This window comes from Pterocles gutturalis, unplaced genomic scaffold, assembly GCF_000699245.1.
Source record: "Pterocles gutturalis isolate BGI_N339 unplaced genomic scaffold, ASM69924v1 scaffold27529, whole genome shotgun sequence".
In the NCBI taxonomy this organism is placed as follows: domain Eukaryota; kingdom Metazoa; phylum Chordata; class Aves; order Pterocliformes; family Pteroclidae; genus Pterocles; species Pterocles gutturalis.
Genome location: NW_010131469.1, coordinates 31556 through 57861, shown reverse-complemented (window position 1 = coordinate 57861; position 26306 = coordinate 31556). Strand labels below are relative to the sequence as shown.

The following is a 26306-nucleotide window of genomic DNA, read 5'->3' as shown; positions in this document are numbered from 1 at the left end:
TTCTGTGATTCTATGATTCTATGAAAGCTTGGGGTATGAAAGACCATCTGGACCAACAGTAAATACAGTGTTATAATTAAGTACAATTGTCCTTGTTATTAATGTAAAAATCTTACCATTATCAGATTCCCCAATATCTCTCTCTCTTTTTGCAGTGATGGACTGAAGCTTGAAACTGAAGTCCTGGATGGAAAGCCTAGGCTAATTTTATCTTCTTCTGGTATTTTTTTAATCATTTGTCTCAAGTAATCTTTAAAGCTTCTTGAAATTAAACCTAAAATCCAAGCAATGTGAAGCACAGCTTTATTGAAATATTTTTCAGATTAGGAAGAATATTTGTGTGTTGGTATTTAAAAGTCCTTTTACTCACCAGCTTGATACTGAACAGTCGGCTGATAATGAACTTCAGAATAGTCTGTCCACTAGTGAACAGCTGGCAAATAGTCTTGACTCTTTACACCTTGTCATTGACAGAAAAAAGTGAAGTACTTTTTTGAATATTGACTGACATAACCTGATAATTTCTGTAACTTTAGAGCACCTTGCTTACCAAGGAAAAAGACACCTAGTAACTCTCTGGTTAATTTACACAGAACTACAGTGTTACAGCCACATTTCTGACTTTAAAGTAGCTTTAGTATTTCGTAGTTGACATTTGTTATTTTCAACAAGCAGTTTATTTAGGCCAGATCTCATCACTAACATCTGAGATAGACTTTTCTCATGTATGTTTGTAATTAACTGTTAATAAATCTGGTTTTGTGATTTGTCAGACATACATTTCTAAACATGCACAAGTCTGCTTTCCCTAACTGTTCCACATAGCAGTCAGGATATGGAATTTCTTTTTAAGGCCCTTGAAATTGTATTTCATTTTTGGCATTTACCAAACAGCTGTCTGTTGACAGCTGACATTATGGGGTATTTAGAGTCAGTAAATACCAGTGTACTGGAAACAAAACATTGCAACACCTCTGAAACAGCAATGCAACAGCTTTCACTTCTTACAACCATAGTGAGCATCATTGGCTGGATAGGGCCAGTGAAAATTCCAGAGTGCTCTAAAATAAAGCATTACCCTTTACATTGAACTGGCCTTGAACAATCAGTCTTCTGGAATTAACATGTTTATACAACTGATATAAATGGCACTTCCTTGAATTGAACTGTGTCAAAAGTTGCATCAAATTGTATTACTTCTGAATTTCAGTTTTCTGCACTGTCAAAGACTGCTCCCAGTCTTAGGGGCTAAAGTAGGATTATTCTCTAGTAGCTTCAAGCTGCTATTTGAGACAGTTGTTTCTCCCTTACACAGAAAAAAACCTAAGGCCAAAGAAGATAACCCATAAGCAGCACTTTGGAGTTCCACATTAGGTATCTCCCCACTGTGATGGCAAAGACCATCTTTATGTTTTTTTCTCCTTTCCACAGAGAAATTGAGTTTGCATATCATGTAGAATCCCACTTTATTTATTTTCTGAATAGCTAGAAAAAAGTCAAAAAGTGACTTTTACCTACTGAGCTGAGGGTTGAATGCTTGAGAACCCAGTAATAAACACAGTTGCAAAACACCTTTAATAGTGAAACATTATCAATGCCTGTATCTGCAGGACAACAATTCAGCATACTCCAAAGTTTTTAAATGTTCATCTAAGTTGGAAACTATTAATAATGTGGTTTTGCAGAGTTTAAGAACAGTTACTGTTCTCCAGTGTATATGCAATTGGGTATGCAAAAAAAGGTATAGGTGCTACCAGTGCAAAATGTGCAGCAACCACTGCCAGAGCAATAGTTGCATAGTGCAGCTGAAGGAGCCTTGTTTCCAACAGGTGTGTTTCCAATAGATTTCTTTGTTTCCAGCGGGTCCCGACTATTTTCTCTCCCTTTTCCATTAGCCATATGTGCAGAATTTCTTGTGTGGAGTACCACAATCCCTCTATTAATCAATATTATTCTTTATTAATACGTATTATATTAAACATAGTACTTTATCATTTTTGAGACCACTACACCTCTATCCATCCTCTCGGATTTGGGTTAAAAGACTGAAGAGTATTTCAGGGCATGTACTAAGATGGGGTTGGATGCAGGCACTATCCTGGAAGGATGTGACACTGAAAGCAAACTGAAAAATCACAATAAATAAACAATTAAAAATAAGCCATTATCACAGGGCTCTCTGAGAAGCAATGAATAGCAGAGGAGTATCAGACTGGCACAATAATTTTATTAGCGCTATATAAAACTAGAAATAATTGCTGCAATGTATCTAAATTTTTTTTCCAACATACTTTTGAAGTGTGCATACTGAAATAAAAAAACCACAACATCTTCCCCAACTATATTATTTTATGAGGAAAGTACTTTCCACCTGCCTTACAAAAATCAGATTAATATAACAGTTTACTAATTTCTCAAGATTGTTTTTCAGGAGGAAGTTGCTATTAAATATTTTTCTCACATGTTTGTGTTTGTTTTCCAAAAGATCAATCAAAGCCTGCAATGAAGGTAAGTGGAAAAATTACTTTTTTTGGTTAGAGCAGACAAATTCACTAGTTAATTTGTTAACACAGAAATTTGAGAACACAAACTGTCTAAATTCTTGTAATCAGTGGTATTTCTGAAAGATAAACGTGTACTTATGGGTCCCTTCCAACTTGAGATATTCTATGGTTTCTCAGGTTCATAAGAGCTGTTAAAAAACATGAATTAAAAGTTCTATGACTACTTTTACCTTTGCAAAATGCTTTAGTTTACTTTGCCAAGAAGTTGCAGCAGCACATCATCTAAATCATCTAAATCAGAACTTTCAGAGATCTTAAAAGGACCCTGGTAAAACAGGAATCTGAAGTGTGTTTAAATTCCAGTTCAGTTGCATGTTCAGTTGCATAGGTTGTCTCTGAGTAAACTGGAATGCAGTGGGTTGGGGAAGGAAAGGAAGCAGAAAAGGTCTCAATACAGAGGAGATAATTGCAAGTGTACATCGAGGACCTTGAAAAGGATAAAACTTTAGTACAGAATAGAAAAATCAAGACTGAAATAATACTTGCTGTCTGCTAAAAACACGTACCTGTCTGAAGCGAGGCTTCAGAAGAAACAAAGCAAAGCAGAATTAATGTTTGTTAATGTTATGCCAATAAAGTTATTTTTCATACTGTCATTTTTAAATATTGAAATTTAGGTGCTGTATTCTCTTCCTAGTATTTTATTAGTTTATACGGAGTTAGTTTCTCTTGATGTAACAGAAGAAAAATTACACTTTATTTATTGCTTCAATCTTGTTTTTGTTTGTTATCCATGCAATTTTATTTCCTTATTTAATATACGGTGAAATCTTTTTGCTTTAACAGATGGGTAAGAAAGCCAGAGCACCTAAACAGGCATTGAGAATAAGGCATACTGGGCATGTTCTGAGGTCAACACAAAATGCCTGTATCAAGCAGGAAAACTTAGCAAAATCAAGGAGTGAATCAAGCTTATCAATGACTAAAGGTGAAAAACTGCAAGTTACCAAACACTCCTCACATGAAGTTGAAACTAAAGATCATTCTCTGATTTTCCAAAGTGATATCATGAACAGATATCCTGATTCAGAGACCCCTAATGTTGTTAAAAAAAGTAAACAGAAACCTCAAAACCCATGTGTATCAGCTGAAGACCTAAGTAGTTTGGTGTGTTTAACACAAGAACAGCTTCAACAGATTTTGATGACTGTAAAAGAAGGAACTAGAAGTGTCTCTGAGACTTATAATGAAAAGCATGAGGAAATGGGTAAGAAACTGATAATTGATGAGTTTCATGTAAACAGAGCAAAATATGAAAGCTTTATCTTTGAGTTCACAATTTGTGTTTCCTTGCAGGCTGCAGAGATGTTACTCTTATGTTTAATGGTCTTAGACAAAATACTGTTTGTGAAATTGCCTGTTACTGTTGGGAACCAAGCATTGGAAAATTTTAACAGTAAAAACTAAGGATTGCTTGATAGTATTGCAGTACTCTGAAGAGCAAAACAGCAAGCAATTCTGTTAATATTTCATGCAAAAAAAGGAACCTTTTTACGCTGGGGGAAAAACCATAGTAGAACTGCACTGTGCCACTACCATTAGGAGTTTGAAAAAAAATACAGTACCTCAAAGATATAGACCTTTCTGGTTTTGTGAAGAGTTCACATCTTGCCATGTGTCTCAAGAGCGGTAGTGCCATTTTCTTCTGGCCCAAAGATGTACATGTATCTTTTTGCCTAACTGTAGTATTATTGTTGAGTAGTATTTTTTCTTGAGTTCTTCTACTCAGAAGCATAAGAATTATTGCTTATTTTCCTGCATTACATCCTTACTCCTGTTTGTGGACCTATGGAGGTGGTCAGCTTTTTGCCACCATGAACAAGACACACTGCAATTAAGTAATTAAGAGTACCTAAGTCTGAGCTCTGAGCCAAGAATAGCATTTACTGTAAGTCTCACATTCTAAAAATATCCTGTGATGTTGTAACATTACAGGCCTTAACCATACAAGCAGGGCTTAAAACAGTTCTGTTAAACAGTGGGGAATTTGCAAGTTTCTGCTGTTCTTAAAGTATTTACTCAATGCTGAAGAAAGTTTAATCATGTTCATATATATCTATATATATTTTTATATATTTATATTCTACCACAGCTACTAATGAGGCATCAGAGGACAACATAGTGTTGCTGCAAAAAGCTTGTGAAGTTTCATCTGTTCCAGGTGAAGCGAACTCTGATTTAAGCAAGAAACAAGAAGCATATCTGCAGCCAGAACAGAAAGTTATGTACGTAGATCTGTGTTATTGTCTACAAATATTGTATCTCCATCAAAGATTTGTATTGTAATTCTTAATCGTTATAAGAATATTTATAAATACTAATTAAAAAATTACCTTTATTAACAAATAAGCTTTTTAGGTAATTTTTTTCCCCCTCTTTTTCTCTAGAAAGGATTCGTGGAAACCTGCTGACATGTTTAGTACCTTGGGTGAAAGAGAAGGGGAGAAAGCCTTATTAGAATTTAGAAAGACCCAATGGAAGAAGGAATTAGGTACTTATGATTTACACAATGTCTTTTTGATTAATTTATTACACTCAGGATGCCAAGAAACTGTATTCCTTATGCTCTTTTAAATTTACTTGTATCAGTGCAGTTGCTACAAATTGGAAAATAGTTTCATTAGTCTCCAAGACAGATTAAGATTCTTGAATTTCAAAATTTTATGCAAAAATTATCTATAAATTCATGCAAAAATGCTCCTTAACCAAATAAATATTATCACAAATATATTCAGTTATGCTTCATATTTGAGGAGTTAGTTGCCACCAGTCTTGTCATGTTCTGCCAGTAGTTGATAGCTATTATCATTAACAAAAATTTTTTTAAAGCGAAAAGTGTCACCCTAATCTACAAGCATGACTGAATACATCAAATTGCAGTTTGACCTTGAAGCAGTTGGCAGTCCTGCCCCATCACCAACCAAGGGAAACCTGTGTAAAAAAATAAAAATGTTTAACGCAGTGGTAAATTCTCTCTGACAAAGTAAGTGTTTTATGATTCACATGCAGGAGTGTTGTGTTTTGTTTTCAACTTGGGTGTAAACAATCTGGCTTCAGGGTTTGATTCTGCATTGTTAGTAGCTTCCGTGTATAGCTCCACTGGTTTTAACAGTATTACAGTAGTCCAAGACCGGTATAATAAAATGGGGAGAATTTGTATACTTGGTTATTTCTGTTAGATTTCCCTCTTCCCTTGAGACATTGTTATGCCTTCAGTGGTCTGTATTCATCTCAGAGAGATTCCACAATTACCTCTACATCTCTGGGCAGAGACTCATCCGCCATCCTCTTAAGAGCAAAGTTATGTTTAGGCTGATTGTTAAGACAATGGTGACTTACTCTTGTAGTCCATTTTACAATTAAATTTACAGGGTAGACATGTATTGCTGCTTTAAAAAAAAAAAAATAAATAAAAGAACCACCAACCAAAAAAACCCCAAACCAACAAACTGCTACACATCTGTATTAGGAACTCTTACTGGAGTTTGTTTTTTTGAAGATGAACAGGTAGCACTGAAGAAGAAACTGAAAAAAACTTTGGAGGGAGAGGTGGGTTATTTCTGGGCAAAACCTGGCGATAATGAAAACCATAAAGAGAAAGTGGAAGCAGCTGACCCAGACAAGGTAAGGCTATCCATGAACCCCAAAGAGCACAGAGTTTCCACAGAACTGATCAACTTTTACTTCATAAAAGATATTCTTTTCTATAGAAATCCAGTCTCAGTGGTCACTTTACGCTCTTGCATGGCATGAATTGCTGCAACTCCCTGTTTCACGCTTAGCTATTACTCCAATTTGTAACTTTACAAATTAAGATCTTTGTGGCATGAAGAATCCATTCCTGTCCTTCCATGTTGATTCCTAACTAAAAGGTGTAAATCTTTTCCAGTTCTGTTTTGAGGAATCGTCCGAAATGCAATTCCTGGTTATATAATAATTTACACTGTTCATGAGCTCTCACATACATTTGATGCCTACATAATAAGCATAGCAATTTCACTTGTCTTTTAAGGAAGTCAGCTGTCACTCTGAAAATGCTGTGTCAGATAAATATATTATACTCAGATGAGACTGCTTCTCCAGTGAAATTGATTGCTGTTAAACAGAAGTTAGGGTTGTAGCTGCTATCAGTTATTACAGCAAAAGGAAATAGCTTTTTTTGTGGCATATTCAGCATTCCTAGACAAGTTACCACTCTGCCCCATAAGAATTTGTTTCAATCTACGTAATTGAAAAATACTGGATATGAGATGCTTAGTTATAAGTTTTGGCTGAATCTTTAATGAATAACAGCTTCTAGAAGTATAATTTACTTGTTTACTATATATGTTAAAGGCTATTTAATACCAACAGAACAGGTGAGCTAAATAAATCAAATTGTAAACAACAGTGGTCACTTTATTTGCAGATAGTGTTTCCAGCTGACTCAATTATTACCACTGAGGAAAACTGTGTCTGTACAACTGCTTTAACCACAGAGGGTAATCAAGTCACACTGAATGTTTCAAGTGCTCCAGCTGGGCAGTCTCCTGATTTCAGATCTTTTGACTTACCAGCTGTCAGCTGCACAGCATTTGTTTCAGGGGTAAGATTTTAAATTGCATGCAGGTTTTTTTACTTACTTACTGACAATAGATTTATACCTTCAGTAGTTCTTTTCAAACAGAAGAATTCACTACACCTTTTTGCTCTGTCTAGAGGATTGTGTCTGAATGAATGTTTATCAAAATATTGATGCTTTGAAGACTGAGCATTTTCAAGGCTGATGTGAAGAACAGTACTAGAGGTGTGAGCTGAAGTGTTATTTAGTTTTTAAGTATGTGTTAAAGAAATAAAAGAAGTGGGAACCTATCAGAAATAGACTTTAAAAAAATATGTTGATGGCAGAAGGTTCAAGAAGTAGTTTGAGTTATTGCTAGTAGGCACTGACTGAAGAGTGGTTTTTGTCAGCACTGAAAGTTCTCAGTGCCACTGGAATTTGTTAAATAATATACATATCCCACAAGAAGCAGGAGCAGAAGAATGAAGATGGTATCTAGAATTTACTTGTGACAGATCATTACTAATTAGATCACGGTGCTGAATCCACCTCAAACAGACTGAGCAGTGAACCACAGGAAGAAGGAAGGGATTTTTATTAATGATATATTAATAAAATATTAATGATACATACATAAATAAGGGGGGTTTTTGAGTGAGAGGCTGATAGTTCAAGTTAGAGTACTATTCAAAGACTGGCTTATTTAGCATCTTTCTAACAACTGAAGCATTTTTACGGAGCAGTCAGACACTTGTTACAAACTTAAATTCATTTTTTTTGTACAACAGCCCAGTTATGCCTAGCAACTGAAGACAGAGTTTTCTGCCAACTCTTTATTATGTGGCAAGACAAGGTATTGAACTTTTTGTATAAGGAAGAGACTAGCACTTATCTTATTTCAGGAAGCTGTGCCGCAGGAACGACCTGTTAGTGCTTTGAAGCATGAGCAACAGAAGAAGTGGCTTGAGGAGCTGGATAAACAGAAGGAGGAAGCTAAGCTGCGAAAAATAGAAGAAAAACTTAATTTATCAAAGGTATCTGTGGTTTAGAGAGACTTTTTGGAATAAGAATTGTTTTTCTCTCAATTTTTCTTCTAAGAAATAAAAGATGAAGCCATAGACCTAATGAAGTAGCAACAAAGATGTAATTACCTGCAGCATGTCCAGGTTTTTACCATAAATCCATAGGACAGCCTAATTGAACATTTAGCCCATAGCTGTTCCTGTATTTCAGTGACAGAGAACAGAGTACCATGAGTCTGCTGTGATGTGTTAAAGAGTGCTTGCTGTAGGGTTGAAGATGATGATATTACTATACTTTTTTTTTTTTCTTTCCCACCATTCTTTAAAAGCGCTAGTCTGGAAGATGTAGAGATACTGTCCAGACACTTTGTAAAAAGACATTTCTGTAGACTACAGAAGGAGATAAGGAAAGAGAAGGAAAGTTATAGACAATTACAGTGTGCTACAGTGATGTTCAAATCCTGTTTCTAGAAATATTAATACACATACACTCATATGAAACTTTTTAAATAGGTCTACTTAAAAAAGTATTGAAGAAAATAGCCTTACCTTTTTTACCCTTTGGTTTTTCCAGGCTGTTGAATGTAGGTCTCTTATGCTGGATCTAGAAGGAAGCTGTGGCCAATATAATTGCTTTGCAGGTGGAATACCTGAACAGACTTTTAATACTGTCACTATTGGCCAATGTAGTCAATATAACTTTTACCCCCTGGAGGTTCTTCATATAGAATCTGACTTTTTTCCTTTACATGTTACTATTAGTAGTTTTTAGGTCAGTGGATACTGACACATTGTTCTAAAGACTGTTTGGTTTTTGAAGTGAAGAAACCTGCACTATTACTATTACATGTACTACTGCTAGAATCCAGATTTCCAAATTATTGTACACACTTTTAACCCCAGGATTATATCTTTCATCATGCATGAGATACATTCACACCATGAGATATTCTGTATTATTAATGAACAAGAATTTTGGTTACCAAAACTTGATTCATATGAATGGTCATAGTCTGTGGCCTTCTGGATTAAAAGGCTACAGTTTTTACTCTCAGCTGAAGCATTTATGGTAATTATACAATTCCTAAGCAGAAATCCTTTATTTTCATTCCACAATTTTTAACACTAGAAGAGAGCCAAAAAAACCCCTTGTTGCTAAGATTGGTTACATACCTCCACATAAGTCTTTTCATTTCCTGAGTTGTTGAAGGGATTACATTTCCTTTGTAAATTGAGCTTTGTAACTGTGAAGGGAACACAGCTGTGAAAAGTTCCTTCATTAGCTGCCTTGTTTTTTAATTTGATAGCTGTACTGTGGGAAGATGATTGCAGTCACCAGTGAGTAACTCAACAGTAATCTCACTTCCAGGGTCTTTTTGAAATAAAGTTAATGGGCACTTAATCTCATATTTTTCAACATCTTTCAGGTCTTGTGTTATACTCTTAACCCTTCTGCATATTGCACCACAGACTTGGATTAGAATAAAGTAGATTTTCCAGCTATTCTGATCTGCTTATACATCACAGAGTATTCAAAGGGAGCAAAACTCAGGGAACGGGAGAAAGAATAATTCGAATTATCATTATTTGGACTATGATTTTCTTGCTGCTTTTAGGTGTGAAACTTTTCTGACAGAAGGGAATTTTTGTTTAAGGAAAGGACTCCCCAGAAAGTTTCATAGATTAGATTGTTATTTTTTTCCTGCAGAGTCCAAGTTTTGAGGCAGCCATTCTCCAGTCCCTCCAGGAAAACAGTTTTCTTTTAGTCAGAAGAGAAAACCTTCTCAGTACCTATAGGAAAAACAAAGGCCCCTTAGGTAAAAATCTTTTATTAGTGATATATTGGATGTCTCAATTGCCAACACAGAGCCAAAAAGATAAGCCTGAGTGGTACTGAAGATAGACTTAAATGCAGTTTGTGACTTCCACAGAAGTTTTAGGTACTTTGCTAGGATAGCAGTGGTGGCTGCTATGGGTGGAACATATTTTGAAAGATGACTTATTTTATAATGGGCCTGTCTAGCTGAAAATAGGAGGTTAGAGATTAATATTTCTCCTCAAAGCACATTAATGCCACTACTATCCAGAATTAAAATGGAAGGTGTAAATGTAGGCCAGTGTAAAAGATGCCCCTTGTTCATGTTACTAGAGAGAGAATGTGGATACAACAGGAGTAAAGTATGGCAGAGTGGACAGCGTACTGACCTCTCAATCAAGCAGTTCTCAGTACTATTAGAAAAATTATGGTGTGGAATAGTAATGTAAATTGAAAAAGCAGTACCAGAAAGCCTGAATCAATGTTAAGTTACTTTATTTTTCAAAATTTTTTTTCACTTTCTAATTTTTTTGGGTTTTTTTTTCCCTGAAAATACAGTAGCAATACGTTTTTGCTGACCAAGTATATGGATCAGCAGTATAATTTCTGATCTGACTTGCATTTTAAGCAACAGAGAGACTTCTGTTTTCCCATTTAGGGAATTAACTACTGTCTGTATTGTAGCCCCATAACAGCTTTTCAAATGTTCCTGTTTTACAAAATGTGTGTAGTCTGTTTTGTTAACCATACTTTATAGAAACAGTGTAATTGAGCACATTTGTTTTTTTGTTGCTTTGTGTTTATTTAGGCTGAAGAGCATGACAGATGGGCAATGCATTTTGATTCTTTAAAGGACCACCTTAATGCTAATGCACAACACCCCTTAAATGGAATGTACAAAAAGCAGCTTGAAAGTCTTTGCCCCTCACCTGACCCTAAGGAGCTGACTGCTTTTATTCACCCTTTTTCACCTGCAGCTTTAGGCAACCTCATGCCCTCAAAGGTGGGATATGCAGAAAAAGCTGCTAAAACCAGTGCTTTGGAACACAGTCAGAAAGTCAGGTGAGTGAGCTTTATAAGGTTAATCATCTTCCCAGCCAATACATTTCTGATACCTCCTCAGAATTTAAAAAAAAAAAAAAATTGAATAAGATTCTTTAAATCTGATCTTTGGATCTTATTCATTTGGTTTTTGCTTTTTTCAGAAATACCTGTTGTTTCACTTTTGAAAGACAGAAGTGCTTCCATTGTTCATTAATAAAATTTACTGCAAATAACCTTCCTTTGTTCCTTAGTAAAATGAGTTTCATAATTGTAAATTAATACAATGGGATAACCTCAATGTGAAAATTTTACTTGAAATCTAACCGATTCTAATTAAGAAAGGCTTTAGGATTATTTTCTTGTGATTAAAAACATTTACATGTTTCTTTATTCATAGTTTCCTCCGTTCAATGACAGCTCTCCTGGACCCTGCGCAGATTGAAGAGAGAAACAGGCAACGGCAGAAACAGATAGAACATCAGGTAGACTTCTGTTTTGCTAATTTTAATGAGAAGAGAAAGGGTGAAAGGTAGTGTTGTCACATGAGTAAAGCATGAGATTTAATACCAGAGTCCAGTGAGGTACTTGACTTTTATGCTTCAGATTACATGTTTATAGTTGTTTAACGGTATTTCATTCAGTTAGACAATACTGTTTTCTTTTAATATTTGTACAGAGATGATTGCATTTCTGTAGCTGAATTATTGCCTCAGAAAACATATAGTGTATTTAGAGCTCTAGTATTCTTCAGTCTCTGCTGTCATCAGGAGGACTGATATTTACAGGTACCCACTTCATGAATCTTTAAATTTTTATCTACTGTCACTTACTTCTGTGGCAGTCTAACTGAATGTATATCTGTATGATGATCTCTCTAGCACAGTGTAAAGAAGTCCTAGTATAAATGTAGCGAGCCTGTTCTAGTCAAACTGTTAGTCTGCTAGATTGGAATACTAGCTTACAGTACGTGAGATAAAAATCAGACCACCATTTCTTTACAAGAAAAATAAAAGTATTTTTTAAAATATGAAAAGCTACTTCTGTTTGTCTCAGAATATTTCACACTGCTTTATTGGGCTGGTGGTGTCGTCCCCACCCACCTCCCAACAAAAAGGAAGGCAGCTACCTCTCTTGTGAGAAATTAAAAGAAACAAAAGCATTTGAAATAAACTGTCTTGATTTATAATATCTTTAATGTTATATCTTTTAATTTTCCTTTTTTTTCTGATATTACTAGAAAGCAATAATGGCTCAAGTAGAAGAAAAACGAAAGAAGAAACAACTGGAGGAAGAGCAAAAAAAATGGGAAGAACAAGAGGAAGAACAGCGCCTAGCACGAGAAAAAGAGCAAATGCAGAAACAGTTTGAAGAAGACATGCTGAAACAAAAACAAAAGGAGGTGGGGTTTTGCATTTTCTTTAGTGCAGATATTCTGTAACAATACTGGGTTTTGAGGAAAATGGTTCTTTTTCTTCACCTTCAAAATGGTGTTGACTCATCATTTTGAAAATTAAAACTATCTGAAATTTAGGCATTTGAAACCAAAATCTGTTTCCTCGATTAATAAACTTATAACCACATGAATTTAAGGTTTCTTTTTTGGATAAGGGCCTTTTCAGGAAGAGAAATGGATAAGAACTGGCAAAAATGGATTTGTAGCTTTAAATAATGCAAAAACATGCATTTTAAAATGCAAACTTTAAAGTAAAAAACCAACCTCAAAGTATGTGATCCAATTATTGTTGTTGGTAACTTGATGATTTTAAGATGCTTCTGTACCATGAACTTTATCTGACTGGATGTGCTTTCACTCTGGATTAAAGACTTTTCAGAATGTATTCTGGAAAAGTTATTTTAAGTGTCATTCGTGTTCTAGAGCTTTCTCCGCTGATAAGTATAGAGCTTATCCTTTGATAAGTACAAATTTGGCATTTATATACATTCTTACATGTTACAGAAGACTCTGTAGAAGGTTAAAAGCGTTGTCTGATGTTTTATTCTTTTTTTTTTTTTTTTGGCACAGTAGGATCTATTACTGTTTGCTTCATATTTGGAACAGTAGTAGAATCCCATGATGTCATAAGACAGGGTGATTCCAAAAAACACACCCTCCTCTAAAACTTGCAGAAGTACAGATCACCGATTCCTCTGCATTTTCTGGATGGAAGCGTATAGAAGCTGGCTGTAGATGGTAGAACAAACTGTTAAAAAATTGGGGAAGTCCTGTCTCTCTCTAATAGCTCAGCTCCTTCAAAACATGTCATGATATCAATTGTTGTTCATCCCACCTGCAAATGTAATAGGAATTGGGGATGAGACAGTAATAGCAGTTCGGAAAGGAGATTTTCCTTGGCCAAGTCTTCTGCACCTTGAATCAGCTGAATTTGGAGACTGTAACTCTCATATTTAGGGATGTTCTGCCTTTGTTAGGGAGGCTTTTACTGTCTCCTGTCTGTGGAAGTAGGAGGAAGGTGGGTTTTAAAATTATTTTTATTTTGGCTTTTTCTATTTAATTAAATGACATGATATAGGAAGTCACAGATGGCTGAAATCGGATGGCATTTGGGAAAAGATTAGTTTATTAGAAAGGAGATAAATACCAAATAACTTTGAAGATCTAGATGCTCGCTTTTTAATGCTAGGATTGAACATACAGCAACGTTTTTGAATTTATTATCATAAAAGTTATATGTTACAGATAGCATCTACTCAACTGGTTTGGTGTTGTTTAAAAAAAATGCTATACCCAAAATAAGAATATATGTAAACCTTAAGGATTATATGGGGAATAAGTAATCCTATTGATTTTATTCTCAAAATAAACGATCACATATATTTACTTTTTCTTGTTTTTAAAGGAACTTGTGACTCTTAAAACAAATGAGCTCTATGGGACAATGCAGAAAGCTCAAGAGTTAGCACAGAGGTTAAAACAAGAACAGCGCATTCAAGACTTGGCTCAGAAGGGACATGACATTTCAAAACTTCAGAAGAATCTTGGTGGTGGCAAGTAGAAATCTTTTCATATTCAGTTTGCCTGTTTCTTCGGTGTTTGCTTGCAAGTTGGTGGTTTTTGTTTTGGGGTTTTTTTTTTCCACATCTGCATTTGGGTCAGAAATGGCTCCCCTGCTTCTTGAACTAAATTTCATTTCAGCTTATTTACCTTCCAAACAAGTATCAGTGTTAACTGATATGGAGAATATTGTATTTTAGTAAGCCTCAAATACCCTCTCACATAAAGTAAGAAATATCAAGCTATTATCAGGAACACACAGGGAATATTCAGACCTATGTGCTGTTGATTAGATTTCCAGTGAACAAGGGAGAGTATTAGGATTTGAACCATAGTTCTCAGTCTTGCTTTCAGTCCTAAACCACAGTAGTCTGATAACTTGATAGCATGGTTTAAATGGAACATATTTTACTCAACTGAACAATTTTGCTTACTTCTTTTTAGATGATACAGAATTTGAAAACTGTAATACTGACATTTCACATCAAAGTCATGGTTTTTCTGATGACATTAAGTGTCACACTGATCCGGAGACTTCTCCTCGGAAAGACACTGCTGTACAGACAGGTATGAAGCCCTTAAATTTAATAACTCTGATGTACCTCAACACAGTAGAACAACATAGTTGTGAAACTGAGCTATAAGGCCAAATCACTGTCATTCAGAATGGAATAAAACTAGAAATACTTGGACAAAAACAGGCATGTTGGAATATTTACAATATATCACTATATTTTTCTAAACAAATTATGTATTTGTTACTTACCAGTTATAGATTCAAATCACCCACTCTGAAATATAGTGTTGACTTAAGAGTCATGGTCCCAAGCCACGCAGAACTAACTGGATTAAGGCATTTAAACACGTATTTGTAGTAGTCTTCAGTGTGAATGTTCACAGGTTTACGTAACGTGGTTTTGTATTGAGCAGGGCTGGGTTCCTAAGGAATCCTTGATAATACTGGCAGAAAAATTGTCAGTAATTCTAGAACTGAAAAACCAGACTCATTAGAAAATGAGAGCTTACATTCAAATGTGTAGAAAAGCTTTCTACAATTCTTACTAAATACCCAGACAGAATTGTGGGTCCATCTAGATAGAATACATTCCAGTGGTTTATCTTCATTTTGTATCACACTGTTAAAAAACCCAGATCAAACTTAGTCTGCGTTTATTAATGTTGTAGAGGAGGTGTGAATGAGCATATTGGCTGGAAACTTAGTGTCACTTTATTCCTTGTATTTAGAAATTTATTAGCTTCCTATCACTTGTGGAGACTATTTTATTTCTCTTTGCTTAAGCAACAATTAATACTTTTGGTTTTGACAGTGCTGGTAGAAATTTTACTGTGAATTTGGAGAGTTTACAAATTATATAATGGTTTTGTGTATGCCCCTTACTAAAGAAAGAAGCTGGATTGTTAGTAATAAAAAATTGAACAAAATATTTTCACTGGAAGACAAGGATTAGGAAAGTAAATTATTCCCAGTAGCACTGTGGAATTATTCCCATCAGCATCCTGAAAAACTAAACAGAAGCTGTGTTTTGCTCTTTACTGTTGGGTACCATGACAGAAATAGAATTCTACATTTTAAAATAATGTAGTTTCATTTCACTTAAGTTTTTTTTTACAGTGGCTTGATTTCATTCTCCAGTCTTATTTTTCCTCCTCATTGAGTTTGCTTCTACTAGTTTTACCTTCCACATCAAAAAGAATAAAAAACATTTTAAAACTGGTTAACAACCAATTTTTGAATAAAATCAATAATGGTAGATTTGTATGCATACAAAAGTCAAGTAATTTGAATAATTTAGACTTGGAGTTAAAATATATATATATTTTTTTTTTTAGATGACTTCAGTACTTCAGCATACACTGAGTCAGCTGAGGAAAGAATTGTGTGTTGCAGATCACCTGATATTTCCATAGAATATAAAGAAACCTCTAGCAGCAAAAAATGCCAGAAGGACATGCAGTATATAGATAAAAATAAAACTTCAGCAAAAATGAATGGTGGCATTTACAGTGATCTATATGAACAATATGCAAGAAAAGAAAGACAAGTTAAGCCTTCCGAAAAATACAGCAAAAGACCTGACTGGAACATAAACAAGCCTGGGAAAAGATACATTCCAGCATCAGAAAGATACCCTAAACAGCTACAAAAACAAAGGGAAGAAAACAAAGTAAGACGACAAATGGAGCTGCTTCAGTTGGTAGAAAGAAATACCCCTGGGAATCTCTGCCCAAAAAAGGGTGGTTATTCAGACAGGTCTTCACCTCACGAAGAAATAAATATTAATAACAAGGGACACAGAGTCAGAAAGGTAACTATTTGGTCTTTAACAAACATGTATTTTCAAGACTCTTGTTCCACGTGGTTTTGCCTGGATGGGAATTCAGTTATGTGACTCAAGCATTGAGAATTTTCCTGTTACTACTCTTTGTGTAAAGAATGGTACTACAGCATTGTTTCATTCTTCATGATCAGAAGAATATATTCAGATTGTGTGACTTGGCTTTTACTGTTATTTCAGTTGTTTACTGTGGCTACATGCATGTATTTTAGAAGCTGTGTGTATTAAAAAAAAACCTATGTGAAAATACATAACCGTTCACATAGGTATCTTTAAAGATTTATTTTTAAACTGAGTTTGTTGGTTTATTTGAGGTTACTGGTAGATCTAAGTTTCGTGCTTGCATTACTGAAAGGTAAATGCTTGAGAATTTTGTACCTGAGAAATGGGGCAATGAATTTTAAACAAATTTTTAAGATAAGTAAGCATTGTCTGATACCATAAGAAGCATGGGATACGTTAATATTTTTCATTTAAACAGAAAACTTTACTGACTGTATGTAGAAACACGGCCTTTCCTTTAATCATCGTTATCTTGGGCTGAACCTTTCAGGTTTATAAATGCAGCTTTCCAAGGTGATTGGGAAATATATACAGATTTTTGATAGTGCTTCGAGCTGCCAAAGACATAGAAACTTGGAGCAAATCCTCCTGTAATTTGTTTTAGTTGATAGACACTACAAGTCTCTTTAATGCAAGCCTTTGATAAATACCTTTCTCTTGAACTCTGGTCAAACAGTCCTTTTGGAATTTTAGAACAAACTTGTATTGAAAAATGAAAGCTTGTAATATAAAAAAACATGGCGCTTTTTATTTTACTTTAGACTTATTTGGTTTTCTCCTAGGAAGAACAGTTGCATAAGAATCATTTGAATGAAGAAAGGTATGTCAATACTCTGCATTAATTAAATGTATAAATACATTAATTGTCAAATACACATGCTTTTCTTCCCTGATTTTTTTTTTTAAGAATTTAGATGCATCTAATTATCTAGCAGTAAAAATACACAAGACGAGACAAACTGCAGGTATAAAAGCAGAGTAAATCGGCAAAAATACAGTCCTTTGAGGATTCTTTGTCTCTACTCTTTGAGAAAATTAATCACATTACTTAAGTATTGTTTGGTTGGTTGTTGTTTGTCTTTGGTTTTTTTTTTTAACTGAAATTGTTTCATACAGATCTGAATCACCACCTGTTCCAGCAGTTAAGAACAGATTACACCAAGTACAACAAAAACAGATCCATGCTTCTGATTTCCTGGTACATAACAATAGTAGAAGAGAGAAAAGCATGAAGACAGATAAACAGCAGAGGAGCTCCCCTCCTCCCGTTACAGAAGCTGGAAGACCTCCCTCTTCACAATTTATTCCGTATGTTCGAACAAATGAAGTATATTATCTTGATCCAGATGCACCACTGACTAGACCTTCAACACATGACCCACAGTATCAACAATTTAATGGTACTGAAATGTATTGTAAACTGATTCATGTAGAAGAGATGTTACACTGATGTAGTTCAAAGTGCTACAACTTAATTTGGTATTTTTACAGAATTTTGCTGTGACCCATGTGTGTCACTGCACTGTACAGAAAGCCTATACAAGCAATGCTAATATTAAAAAACAAAAATTAAAACAAAAAAACAGAAAACCTTTTTTAAAAAGATCAAGAAAGCAACAAAATTTCTTATTCTTTTGTCTCTCTTTTTTGGCTGTTTACTTTCAATAAAGTATGATTGCACTTCTTTGGTATAATTGTATATAGATTTGGGTTTAGGAATCTAAGTGTTGTTTGACTTAGAAATAGTCATTTTAATCTATTAGCAACCGAAATCTGATTTTCACAAGCTGTGAAGATTTACTGCTTCAAAATTAAAACAGAATTGATAGAGTATTGTTAACTGATTTGATATACATTTACTTTTAGATTCTTACCAAACGCCACGACAGATTTTTAGCTCTGATCATGTTAGAGATCCTCTTCTAAATCCTGATGTAGTTAAAATCAGAGAGAGACAACAAGCAATTCTCAAAGGATTGTCAGAATTACGCCAGGTAAGCAAAAAGTTATTGTATATATATACACATATGTGTTTATCCAAAAGTCAAAATGAACATTGCAAACTAGGACATAGTCATAAGCATTAGTCTTTAACTCATTTTTCCATCATATATGATAAGTTTGGGGCCCTGTCCTCTACTTCTGTTCCCTCTTAGAAATTTTGCTTTTCATGCATTTTGTTCACTTTTGGACTGTGTGTAGAGAGAGACTATGGACTCCTTAGCCCTTAGATTAGCTATGAGACACTGGAGAACCTGAGAAAGCTTGAAACCAAGAGGAATGGCTTTATTTAGTCTCCAGGTTTTGATAGTTAGGGTTGTGAATAGTAAGAATGTTTCAATTTCAAGGAGAAAATGAAGATTATTTTAACAAAACACTAGAAATCTTGTCATTTCACTTCTGCATTTTATGGATAAGCTGGTGATGACAGAGCATTGTGATTGCTCCAGAAGAGTTAGTGGGGTGGTACTTGTGTCAGTCCTGGAAAAATACTGTAATTTGCAAATTTGAAATGTAAACACTTATAAAATAATTTCAAGATAGTTATTCCTTTGTTAACATGTTAAATTCAGGATTTGTCAATCAGCCAGATTTAGTGAGTGAATATAAAATGAGTTTTAATTCCATACTACACACACAAGAGCTCCTGAGACAAAAGCCTCTGTGTGTTTCTATACATTGTTCTATTTGTAGTAAATTACTGGTAATGATTAGATCTACAGGATTGCCAGAATTTTCAATAGGGTGAGACTGTCTTTAAGGATCCATGTTGCAGTAAATTAAAGCCGCACAAAAGATTAGAGCTGGTAACTGTGAAGTTACATATTTTCCTGATTGGAGTCAGAATACCAGGAAAAAACAGTCGGGCTTCTAGTTAGTAAAACATTAGTGAATTTGACACTCCTACCTGTTAGCAACAAGATGTGGCCCCATAGCAGATTCAAACCGCAGGTCTGGACAATCTCACAGTTTCCTTTTATGCTTCTAAATGGCCTGACAGGGGACTGCAAGACAAAACAAACACATTTACTTTCAGGTTTACATTTCATTTTTGAAGAACACTAGAGATAAACATATATCAGTGTCTTCCCTTGTTTTTGAATGGCTCCATGCTAAAAGTACTTTATTGCTAGCAGCGCCATTTATTTTTCTTTGCTTTAAGGGACAAAAATTACATAAATGATCAAAATAAAGGGAAGAAAATCTGACAGATGTAAGTACAACAAAACTATCAGTAGTTAACAATATTAGTTACCTACTGTGCTCTAGGAAGACAGAAGTTCTGCCGTGCATACCTCGTGCTTCAGGAGTAAATTCCTTGTGCAAATGAAGGGTCATGGCTCTCCACAAGTTATTAAGAAAAGTTGTGACCCAAAAACACTGAAAGGTTGCCAGTTTCTAATCACTTCCAGATAGGTTTGATTGGATCAGTTCTTCCCCAATGTTCATTAACATTTTTGTTAAATAAATATCTACAACTGTGAAGTATTTTGTATTAAGGCTTCATTTGCCTGTGATATTTTGGTTAAGAGAGAAGCCAGCTTCAAAGCACAACTTGATCTTTGTGCTTGCTGAGGTGAACAAAATGCATGGCTAGTTAAAGAAGTTAAAGATTATAATATCCATGTTGTCAAACTTGAAGAGAGAGGAGCTTAGGGCTATTTTTGAGGCACAGGATATATTCAGGTCTTAACAGTGGTTAAGGTTAGTCTTTCACTGGACCTTGGTTCTAGAGGAGAGTTAACCTGAAACAGAGAGAGTTCTTTTTTAAATATCCTACTAGCTGCAGAATGCATTTAGGACATTAACTGTTGAACTTAGGTATACAAGGTAAGTATAGTCCTACAGATGACACCCATTTAGCATCAGTTATTTCACTGAGAAAGAAAGAGTAATGCAGTATTTTGTATGAAATGTAATTTAGACAAAAAGCAGAGCTTACTTTTCTCTTTCAGAATATAAGCTAGTCTTGCTTTTTTTTTTAAATTATATATACATGCATATACATATTGGATTGATAGTTTCAGAATATATGTATATTCACAACATATTTAGCCATTGTTTAGCCTACTTTTGTCTGGGGGAAGTCACAGCATATTTGACCAGTCTTGAGCCTTTGAAATACACCCCCAACTAGACTGACAGATAAATCTAGCCAGGCTGTTTTAGTAACAGTCTAGCTGAACTGGCCGACCCATGAGAGACACCACTGAAAATGGAGGGCAGCTGAGGAACTTCTCTGCCAAAGGGAGGGTGATGCTGGCATTGCATTTGTTACAGGACAGCAAGTTTCTGCCTGTATCTTGGGTGACAGCAGTAGTAGGAATTATCAACAGACTTTATTTTTATTTCAGTGAGGAAAATAAGTCAGTGGAATAAGCCCGAGTTTATTCAGCAAAGTGAATGAAGTATTTGTGAAAAACAAGGGACAAAGTTTAAGAAAAAGGATAAAAATCCCAGCTACAGTCAGTACATACATCTTATTTTCACTAAGGCAATAAAACGTCTTGCCAAGAGGTTGTAGCCTACAACAGCTAAGTGATCTCACCAGCCACCAGTGGACTGTCCAAAGAGCTGCAAAGACAGACCTCACCACTTGTCCCTCTGTGGATAGCTCTCCTCACTTTTCTCTAGGCCCTTTTCATTACCTTTGCAAATCACGTGATAGACTTTGTTCCTGTTTTCAGTGTTAACTTGTTTCTCACCCCAGCTCTGGCTTGATTTAGGACAATTTACTGCATGACTTTGTTTTGTAACATGCTACAAAATGCAAAAACAACATTCTATAATAAAAGTAATTCTTAACAAAGAACTGAACAAGTCCACTGACCCATTAATAGAAATAGCAGCTACTGTTGATTAAATAGCAGTTAATCAAGTGATTGAAAGTAGGCAGCTGGTGCTTTTGGAAGGATGCAAAGGCCAGTCTAACAGGCTTCTTTACTAACTGAAGCCAGTTTGGCAGGACCCCTCTCCCCTTCTGTGCCACCAGGAATACCACGTCTAAATGGTTGCAGTACCTGCTGGCTTGCATTAGGTCTGTACTGAGCTGTGCCAGCAGCCTGTAACCCTCATCTTTGAGAAAGGCCTTTTAACTCTGAGGAACTTTTCCTTTTGCCGTGGTTTTTTTTTGTTTGTTTTTTTTTTTTTTCTGGTTGGTTGGTTTAAACACACTTCGTTGCTACCAAATTACTTCTGACAGGTCTAAAATGGATAGAGACCAAGGGCCAGATGTATCAATGTATACAATCTGATCAATTACAGTAAAAAGTATTTTTTCAATTTTATGACGGTACCTGGCATAGGTATATATGTATTACTTACCACATAGCCAAGGATACACTTCCAAGATTTTTATTACAGGTTTTCCCCATTGTCTAGTACTTGGGAGAGCCATTAATAAAGCCTCTTGAGAGTAAATATGTGTATCCTAAAACATCTGACACTGTTCTAGTTCAAATGGTAATGTTGTCCTTTATCTTGGAGTATAATTTACGTTAAAACCAAAAGCTGGTACCCTCCATGGTTCTGGGTTCAGCTTCATACAAGAATATGCTACAATGCCATGAATGTAGCGACAGTGCACAGAGGAGTAAGTTAAATATAATACAATGGAAAAAAATCCTTTTTCATCTGCACAAGTCATCCTTGGAAACTGGACTGGCTTCCACTTCAGTCACTCTTCAAGTCTTTTGCAGAAGACAGCAAAGCTTGAGTTCTTGCTCTACTGAATGTATTACGTTGTACTGCATCTTTTTTAAAAGCGGTATATTTAAAAAGCATTGAGTCTTAACACTTTAATTTTTTTAAAAATATGAACAGTGACACTTCATTAGTTCAGGCTGCATGAGGAAGACAGAACATTCACATTTATATTCCATTTATTTCAGGGCCTCCTGCAGAAGCAGAAGGAGTTGGAGACTGCTCTGATTCCTGCTATAGCTCACGAAGAGAATTTTATTTCACCATATTGAGAGGTACATATAAAAGTTCTGGATTCTTGAAATATAAATGCACAGCACTTTGCTACTGTAATTATTTGTGAGCAATCTCTTTTTTTGTGAAAGATTTAAATTATGTGAATTTTGATAGATTACAGGGTCATTTTGCTTTTCATATTGAAGATACTTTAAACTAATGATGGCGTGTCTGTTCAGAATGGTCTTCCTGCTACCTGAAGACACATGTCCATTGAATATAAACCACCACAACACAGGATAAAAATGTTACATGGGGTTTTGTAGAACTCGGTGTATATATTTTGATAAATAAAAAGGATTAAGATATATTCTGAAGGGCTTGGGTACAATTTGTTGGTATTTTTTAACTATATGAAACTGCTTGTACTTAGCTATTCAGATAGCTTGTTTATTAAGTCACGTAATCCCAGATCTTAAGAGCACAGAAGTGCTCTCAATTAAAACAGGATAGCAGAACTTAACATTCTAATGGGCTGGGCCCAAAGCAGTAGAACTCAAGTTTAAGTAAGTTTTCTTATAAGCAAGGTCTGAACATGCTTCCAGGTAGCAAATTAATCTGAAGTAAACATTTATTTCTTTTAATCTTCAAAAGATAGGATAATCTGGGGTAAAACTGTTTATCTTCTAGATCTCTGCCGAAGATGCATAACCTGAACTCATGTTAGTTGTTTTGTGATACAGTAACTGCCCCAGAAGCTCCACACTGAGACTCCTTGCAGCAACAACTGCTCTTAGACATAACCTGACTCTGCAGGTATCTCACAGCTGTCCTCTCATTAGTGTGCCAGGTCATGCAGGAGGTGAGAAACTCCATTTGATGGCGGAGGTGGTAGAACAGTTCATCACAAAATCCATTAAGGGTTATTGATACAAGGGGGAGCTCTTTTTTTGAAAAAAGATTATTTATTTGTCATGTTAAGGAAGGTAACATTTGCTACATTAGTCAAGTACTAGTTTGTTCTTAATTTAAACAAATAAAGAACTGTTAACAGAAGGAAAGACACTCAACTTCAGAGAACAGGCTGTGGGGTTTGGCTGGTTTTTAAAAGCTATCCTTTTTTAACCAAGCGTATTTGTCCCAACTAATTTTGTGAGTTTGGAGTCATGTACTTTCAAACACTGGCATCCGGTACCAAAACACACATCCTACATAAAAGCACTAAAATCAAATTACAAACAGGAGAAAAAGCCCAAACATATGACTTTGGACAACTTGAAGACAAGAGCAGTAAACATGAGTCAAAAGTATTAGTATATGCAAAACCAGCAATGTAGTAACAGCAGTCTTCAGAGTCCACAGCTGTGTACTAGCAGCTGCTGTTTTCCAGAAGATGATGTCCAAAATAAGACAATTATGTGAGAATCACTGGTGAAAAATAAGTTTATAACTCAGCAGATGTGAAATTAAAAAGGACAAGATTAAGAAACAGATAAAACTCTGTACTTACATGACAATGCTCTTTTTTTTTTTAAAAAAAAAAAAAAAAAGGAGTTCACCAGTAATCATTATGCTGAAGTAGGAAAGGACTGAGGTTTTTCTAGTGCAAATTGAACTACCAGAGTCATTAAAACCAGGCTCATCCTTCTCGCATTATGGCAATTACAATGGCAAGATAAAAGTTGTAAGATCAGTCTGATGGTGCTCTAATAAACATGGAGTGTCAACACTGGACACAAAGATAATTGCTATTCATGAAATAAAGTTTGAGTGTGTTTCTCATGTACTTTAAAAACAATATAAAAACCAGAGACAATACAATGTGTTAGCAAGTCCCCTGTGCATTAAGAGTTTATTTTTGTAATGGAACTGCACCACTAGTTTCTCTAATTGAGGTATTCAGCCAAAATCCAGTATATAGTCATTAAAATAACTACACTGCCTTACAGCTATGTAAAAACATTTGTACAAAATTTATGTCAAATAAATACATAAGTTTTGATATTTATGTAAAGAGAAAGTGATTTGGATATTCTTACAGTTAAAAAAAACCCTTGCTGTTTCACATATTTTAGGCAAACATTCAGTTTTACATTAGAACAGACCTCCAACTGAAGCCCAGGTACAGGTAAAATACAAATGTAGAAACTTAAAAGTGCCAACAAACAAGATAATTCAAGTACAGTAAATGTTAAAAAATATAGATATTTATTTCAATTTTCAGATGCTTCCAACAGGTACAGGCCATCAGGTTTTAAATAAGACAAGAAAACATTTGAGATAAAGGACAAGAAATATTTTGTTCCAGAATAAAATAGAAACTGTTAATCCACCGTTTTAGAAACAGAGAAGTCCACAGCAACTTATAAAAAGAGACTTAGAGTTTATTTCTGTTTTGAATATGACCTGGACGAATCACAATTTACATCCCAACCACCAGGTGATGACTTTTCTGTATCCATGCTCTGACTGTACGCAGTTAAAAAAAAATTGCTCCCTTCTTGGGTTTGATTTCCAGAAGAAAGGGTGTATGTTGTTCCCAGAAAGGTCTGATGAGTGAGTACACTGAAGTGACTGAATTGATGGGACATGTTTAATTGTCTGCTATGACCTTGGAAGTTGTTGAAGGGAGTTTGTTCAACCGAATTGTGTTTTTCTCCTTCAGCAAAGCATGTTGTAGAAACTGGTTGTATCTCTTCCACGTCAATTTTAGAAGTCTTTTCTGTCAAGCCCATTTGTGCTTCAAGAGATAACTCTGTAACTGATAAGCAGCTTTCTTTTGCATCTGCTCCATGTGAGCCCTTGGCCTCTGTCTGCAAACCTTCCAAATGAGTATCATGCTTAGAGGCATCATTGCAGATTTCTATTTGTGCTGTTTCATCCCCTGAATCCAGAGACATGTCCTCCTCATCCTTTTCATCGTTTTCTACAAGAACTACATTAAAAAAAAAGAGAAAGTCCTATTCTATTGAAAGACAAACTTTTGTTAGAAAAGCTATACACTACTCACAGAGTTTTACGCTTCAGGTCTGCAAGTCCAATATCACTTAAGTCTTGGTCTTCTGTCACTCTTGTTCACTTACTCAACATACACACTTAACCCTCTGTGTCCAGTTATTCCGATGCTAAAAGCTTCTGCGCATTGTGTTCATGTTTAGTGTTGGGAAATCCCAACTCCCAGCTCCAAAGGGGTTAATGTCAAAACAGCATCTAAAGTTATACAGCAGGTGAGTATTTGATCAGACAATGAAAGGAGTACAATTACTGACATCTCAGTCCTTTTGTTATGGTTTCTAAAATCTATCACCAAGTTTACCCTTTTCCTGAAAACAGACACTTTGGCATATATCTACTTTCTTGAATACCATGTTAGCCTCTAATTCTGTATTTAAGATCTCCTTTGGTGCTCCATCCCAGCTGCTTTTCCCCCATCATTTAAAATAGAAAAAGAGTAGCTTGAGAGTTGGGTTTTCCTTGCCATCTGTAGTGTTCCTTTACAAGAGTACAAGGCATGCTATCTCCAGGACTTCCACCCCACCCATCTCATTAGGTAAGGAAAGCGTTAACTGTGTTTAACATTACCTGATTGTCTTTTGTGAGTGTCAGAGGGAGGAAGGCTGTTTTCTTCAGTAACGGAGTTGTGATACCCAATGAGACTTTTAAAATTTCGCATAAAGTCATCGACAGTAGCAACCACTATTCCATTATCAACATAATTTGACAGTGTTCTGAGTGTCTTTGCTAAACACGTAAAAGGAGATTTTGTATTAATATTAAGCACCTATTATCAAAGGAGGGAGAGAAGTATTAATAAATTTTGGGTTTACCTGTTAAGAAGACAACATGTCTCCGTTGTATGTTTTGAGCCTGAAGCCTGATAAGACAGTCTAATTCTGGAGCATTTTGAGTTTGAGAATCACAATTATGGTAAGACAGAATCTCAACCAAGTGCTGCTTTTGATAGGCAT

The 26306-nt window shown here is 35.3% G+C and overlaps 2 protein-coding genes across 2 annotated transcripts in view; one reads left to right on the top strand and one right to left on the bottom strand.

The window, feature by feature from the left end:
* Positions 1 to 162: 162 nt before the first annotated feature.
* On the top strand, positions 163 to 22394 carry CCDC66 (coiled-coil domain containing 66). The gene is made up of 18 exons (XM_010080627.1): positions 163 to 220; positions 2486 to 2508; positions 3351 to 3771; positions 4657 to 4789; positions 4952 to 5055; positions 6064 to 6188; positions 6973 to 7149; positions 8007 to 8138; positions 10751 to 11004; positions 11384 to 11468; positions 12224 to 12385; positions 13845 to 13992; positions 14444 to 14566; positions 15851 to 16326; positions 17202 to 17239; positions 17536 to 17819; positions 18286 to 18413; positions 22311 to 22394. Exons 2-18 carry the CDS (start codon positions 2503 to 2505, stop codon positions 22392 to 22394), a joined length of 2880 nt encoding a protein of 959 aa, XP_010078929.1. The 5' UTR covers positions 163 to 220; positions 2486 to 2502.
* Positions 22395 to 24722: 2328 nt separating this feature from the next.
* The window catches only part of FAM208A (family with sequence similarity 208, member A), a 24004-nt gene continuing 22420 nt past the window's right edge, over positions 24723 to 26306 (bottom strand). The window contains exons 20-22 of the mRNA XM_010080628.1: positions 26166 to 26306; positions 25921 to 26079; positions 24723 to 25273 (exon numbers count right to left, since the gene is read on the bottom strand). The exon at positions 26166 to 26306 is cut by the window's right edge and continues 59 nt beyond it. Of these exons, the coding sequence (XP_010078930.1) occupies positions 24723 to 25273; positions 25921 to 26079; positions 26166 to 26306 (851 nt within the window). The remainder of the gene's footprint in view (positions 25274 to 25920; positions 26080 to 26165) is intronic.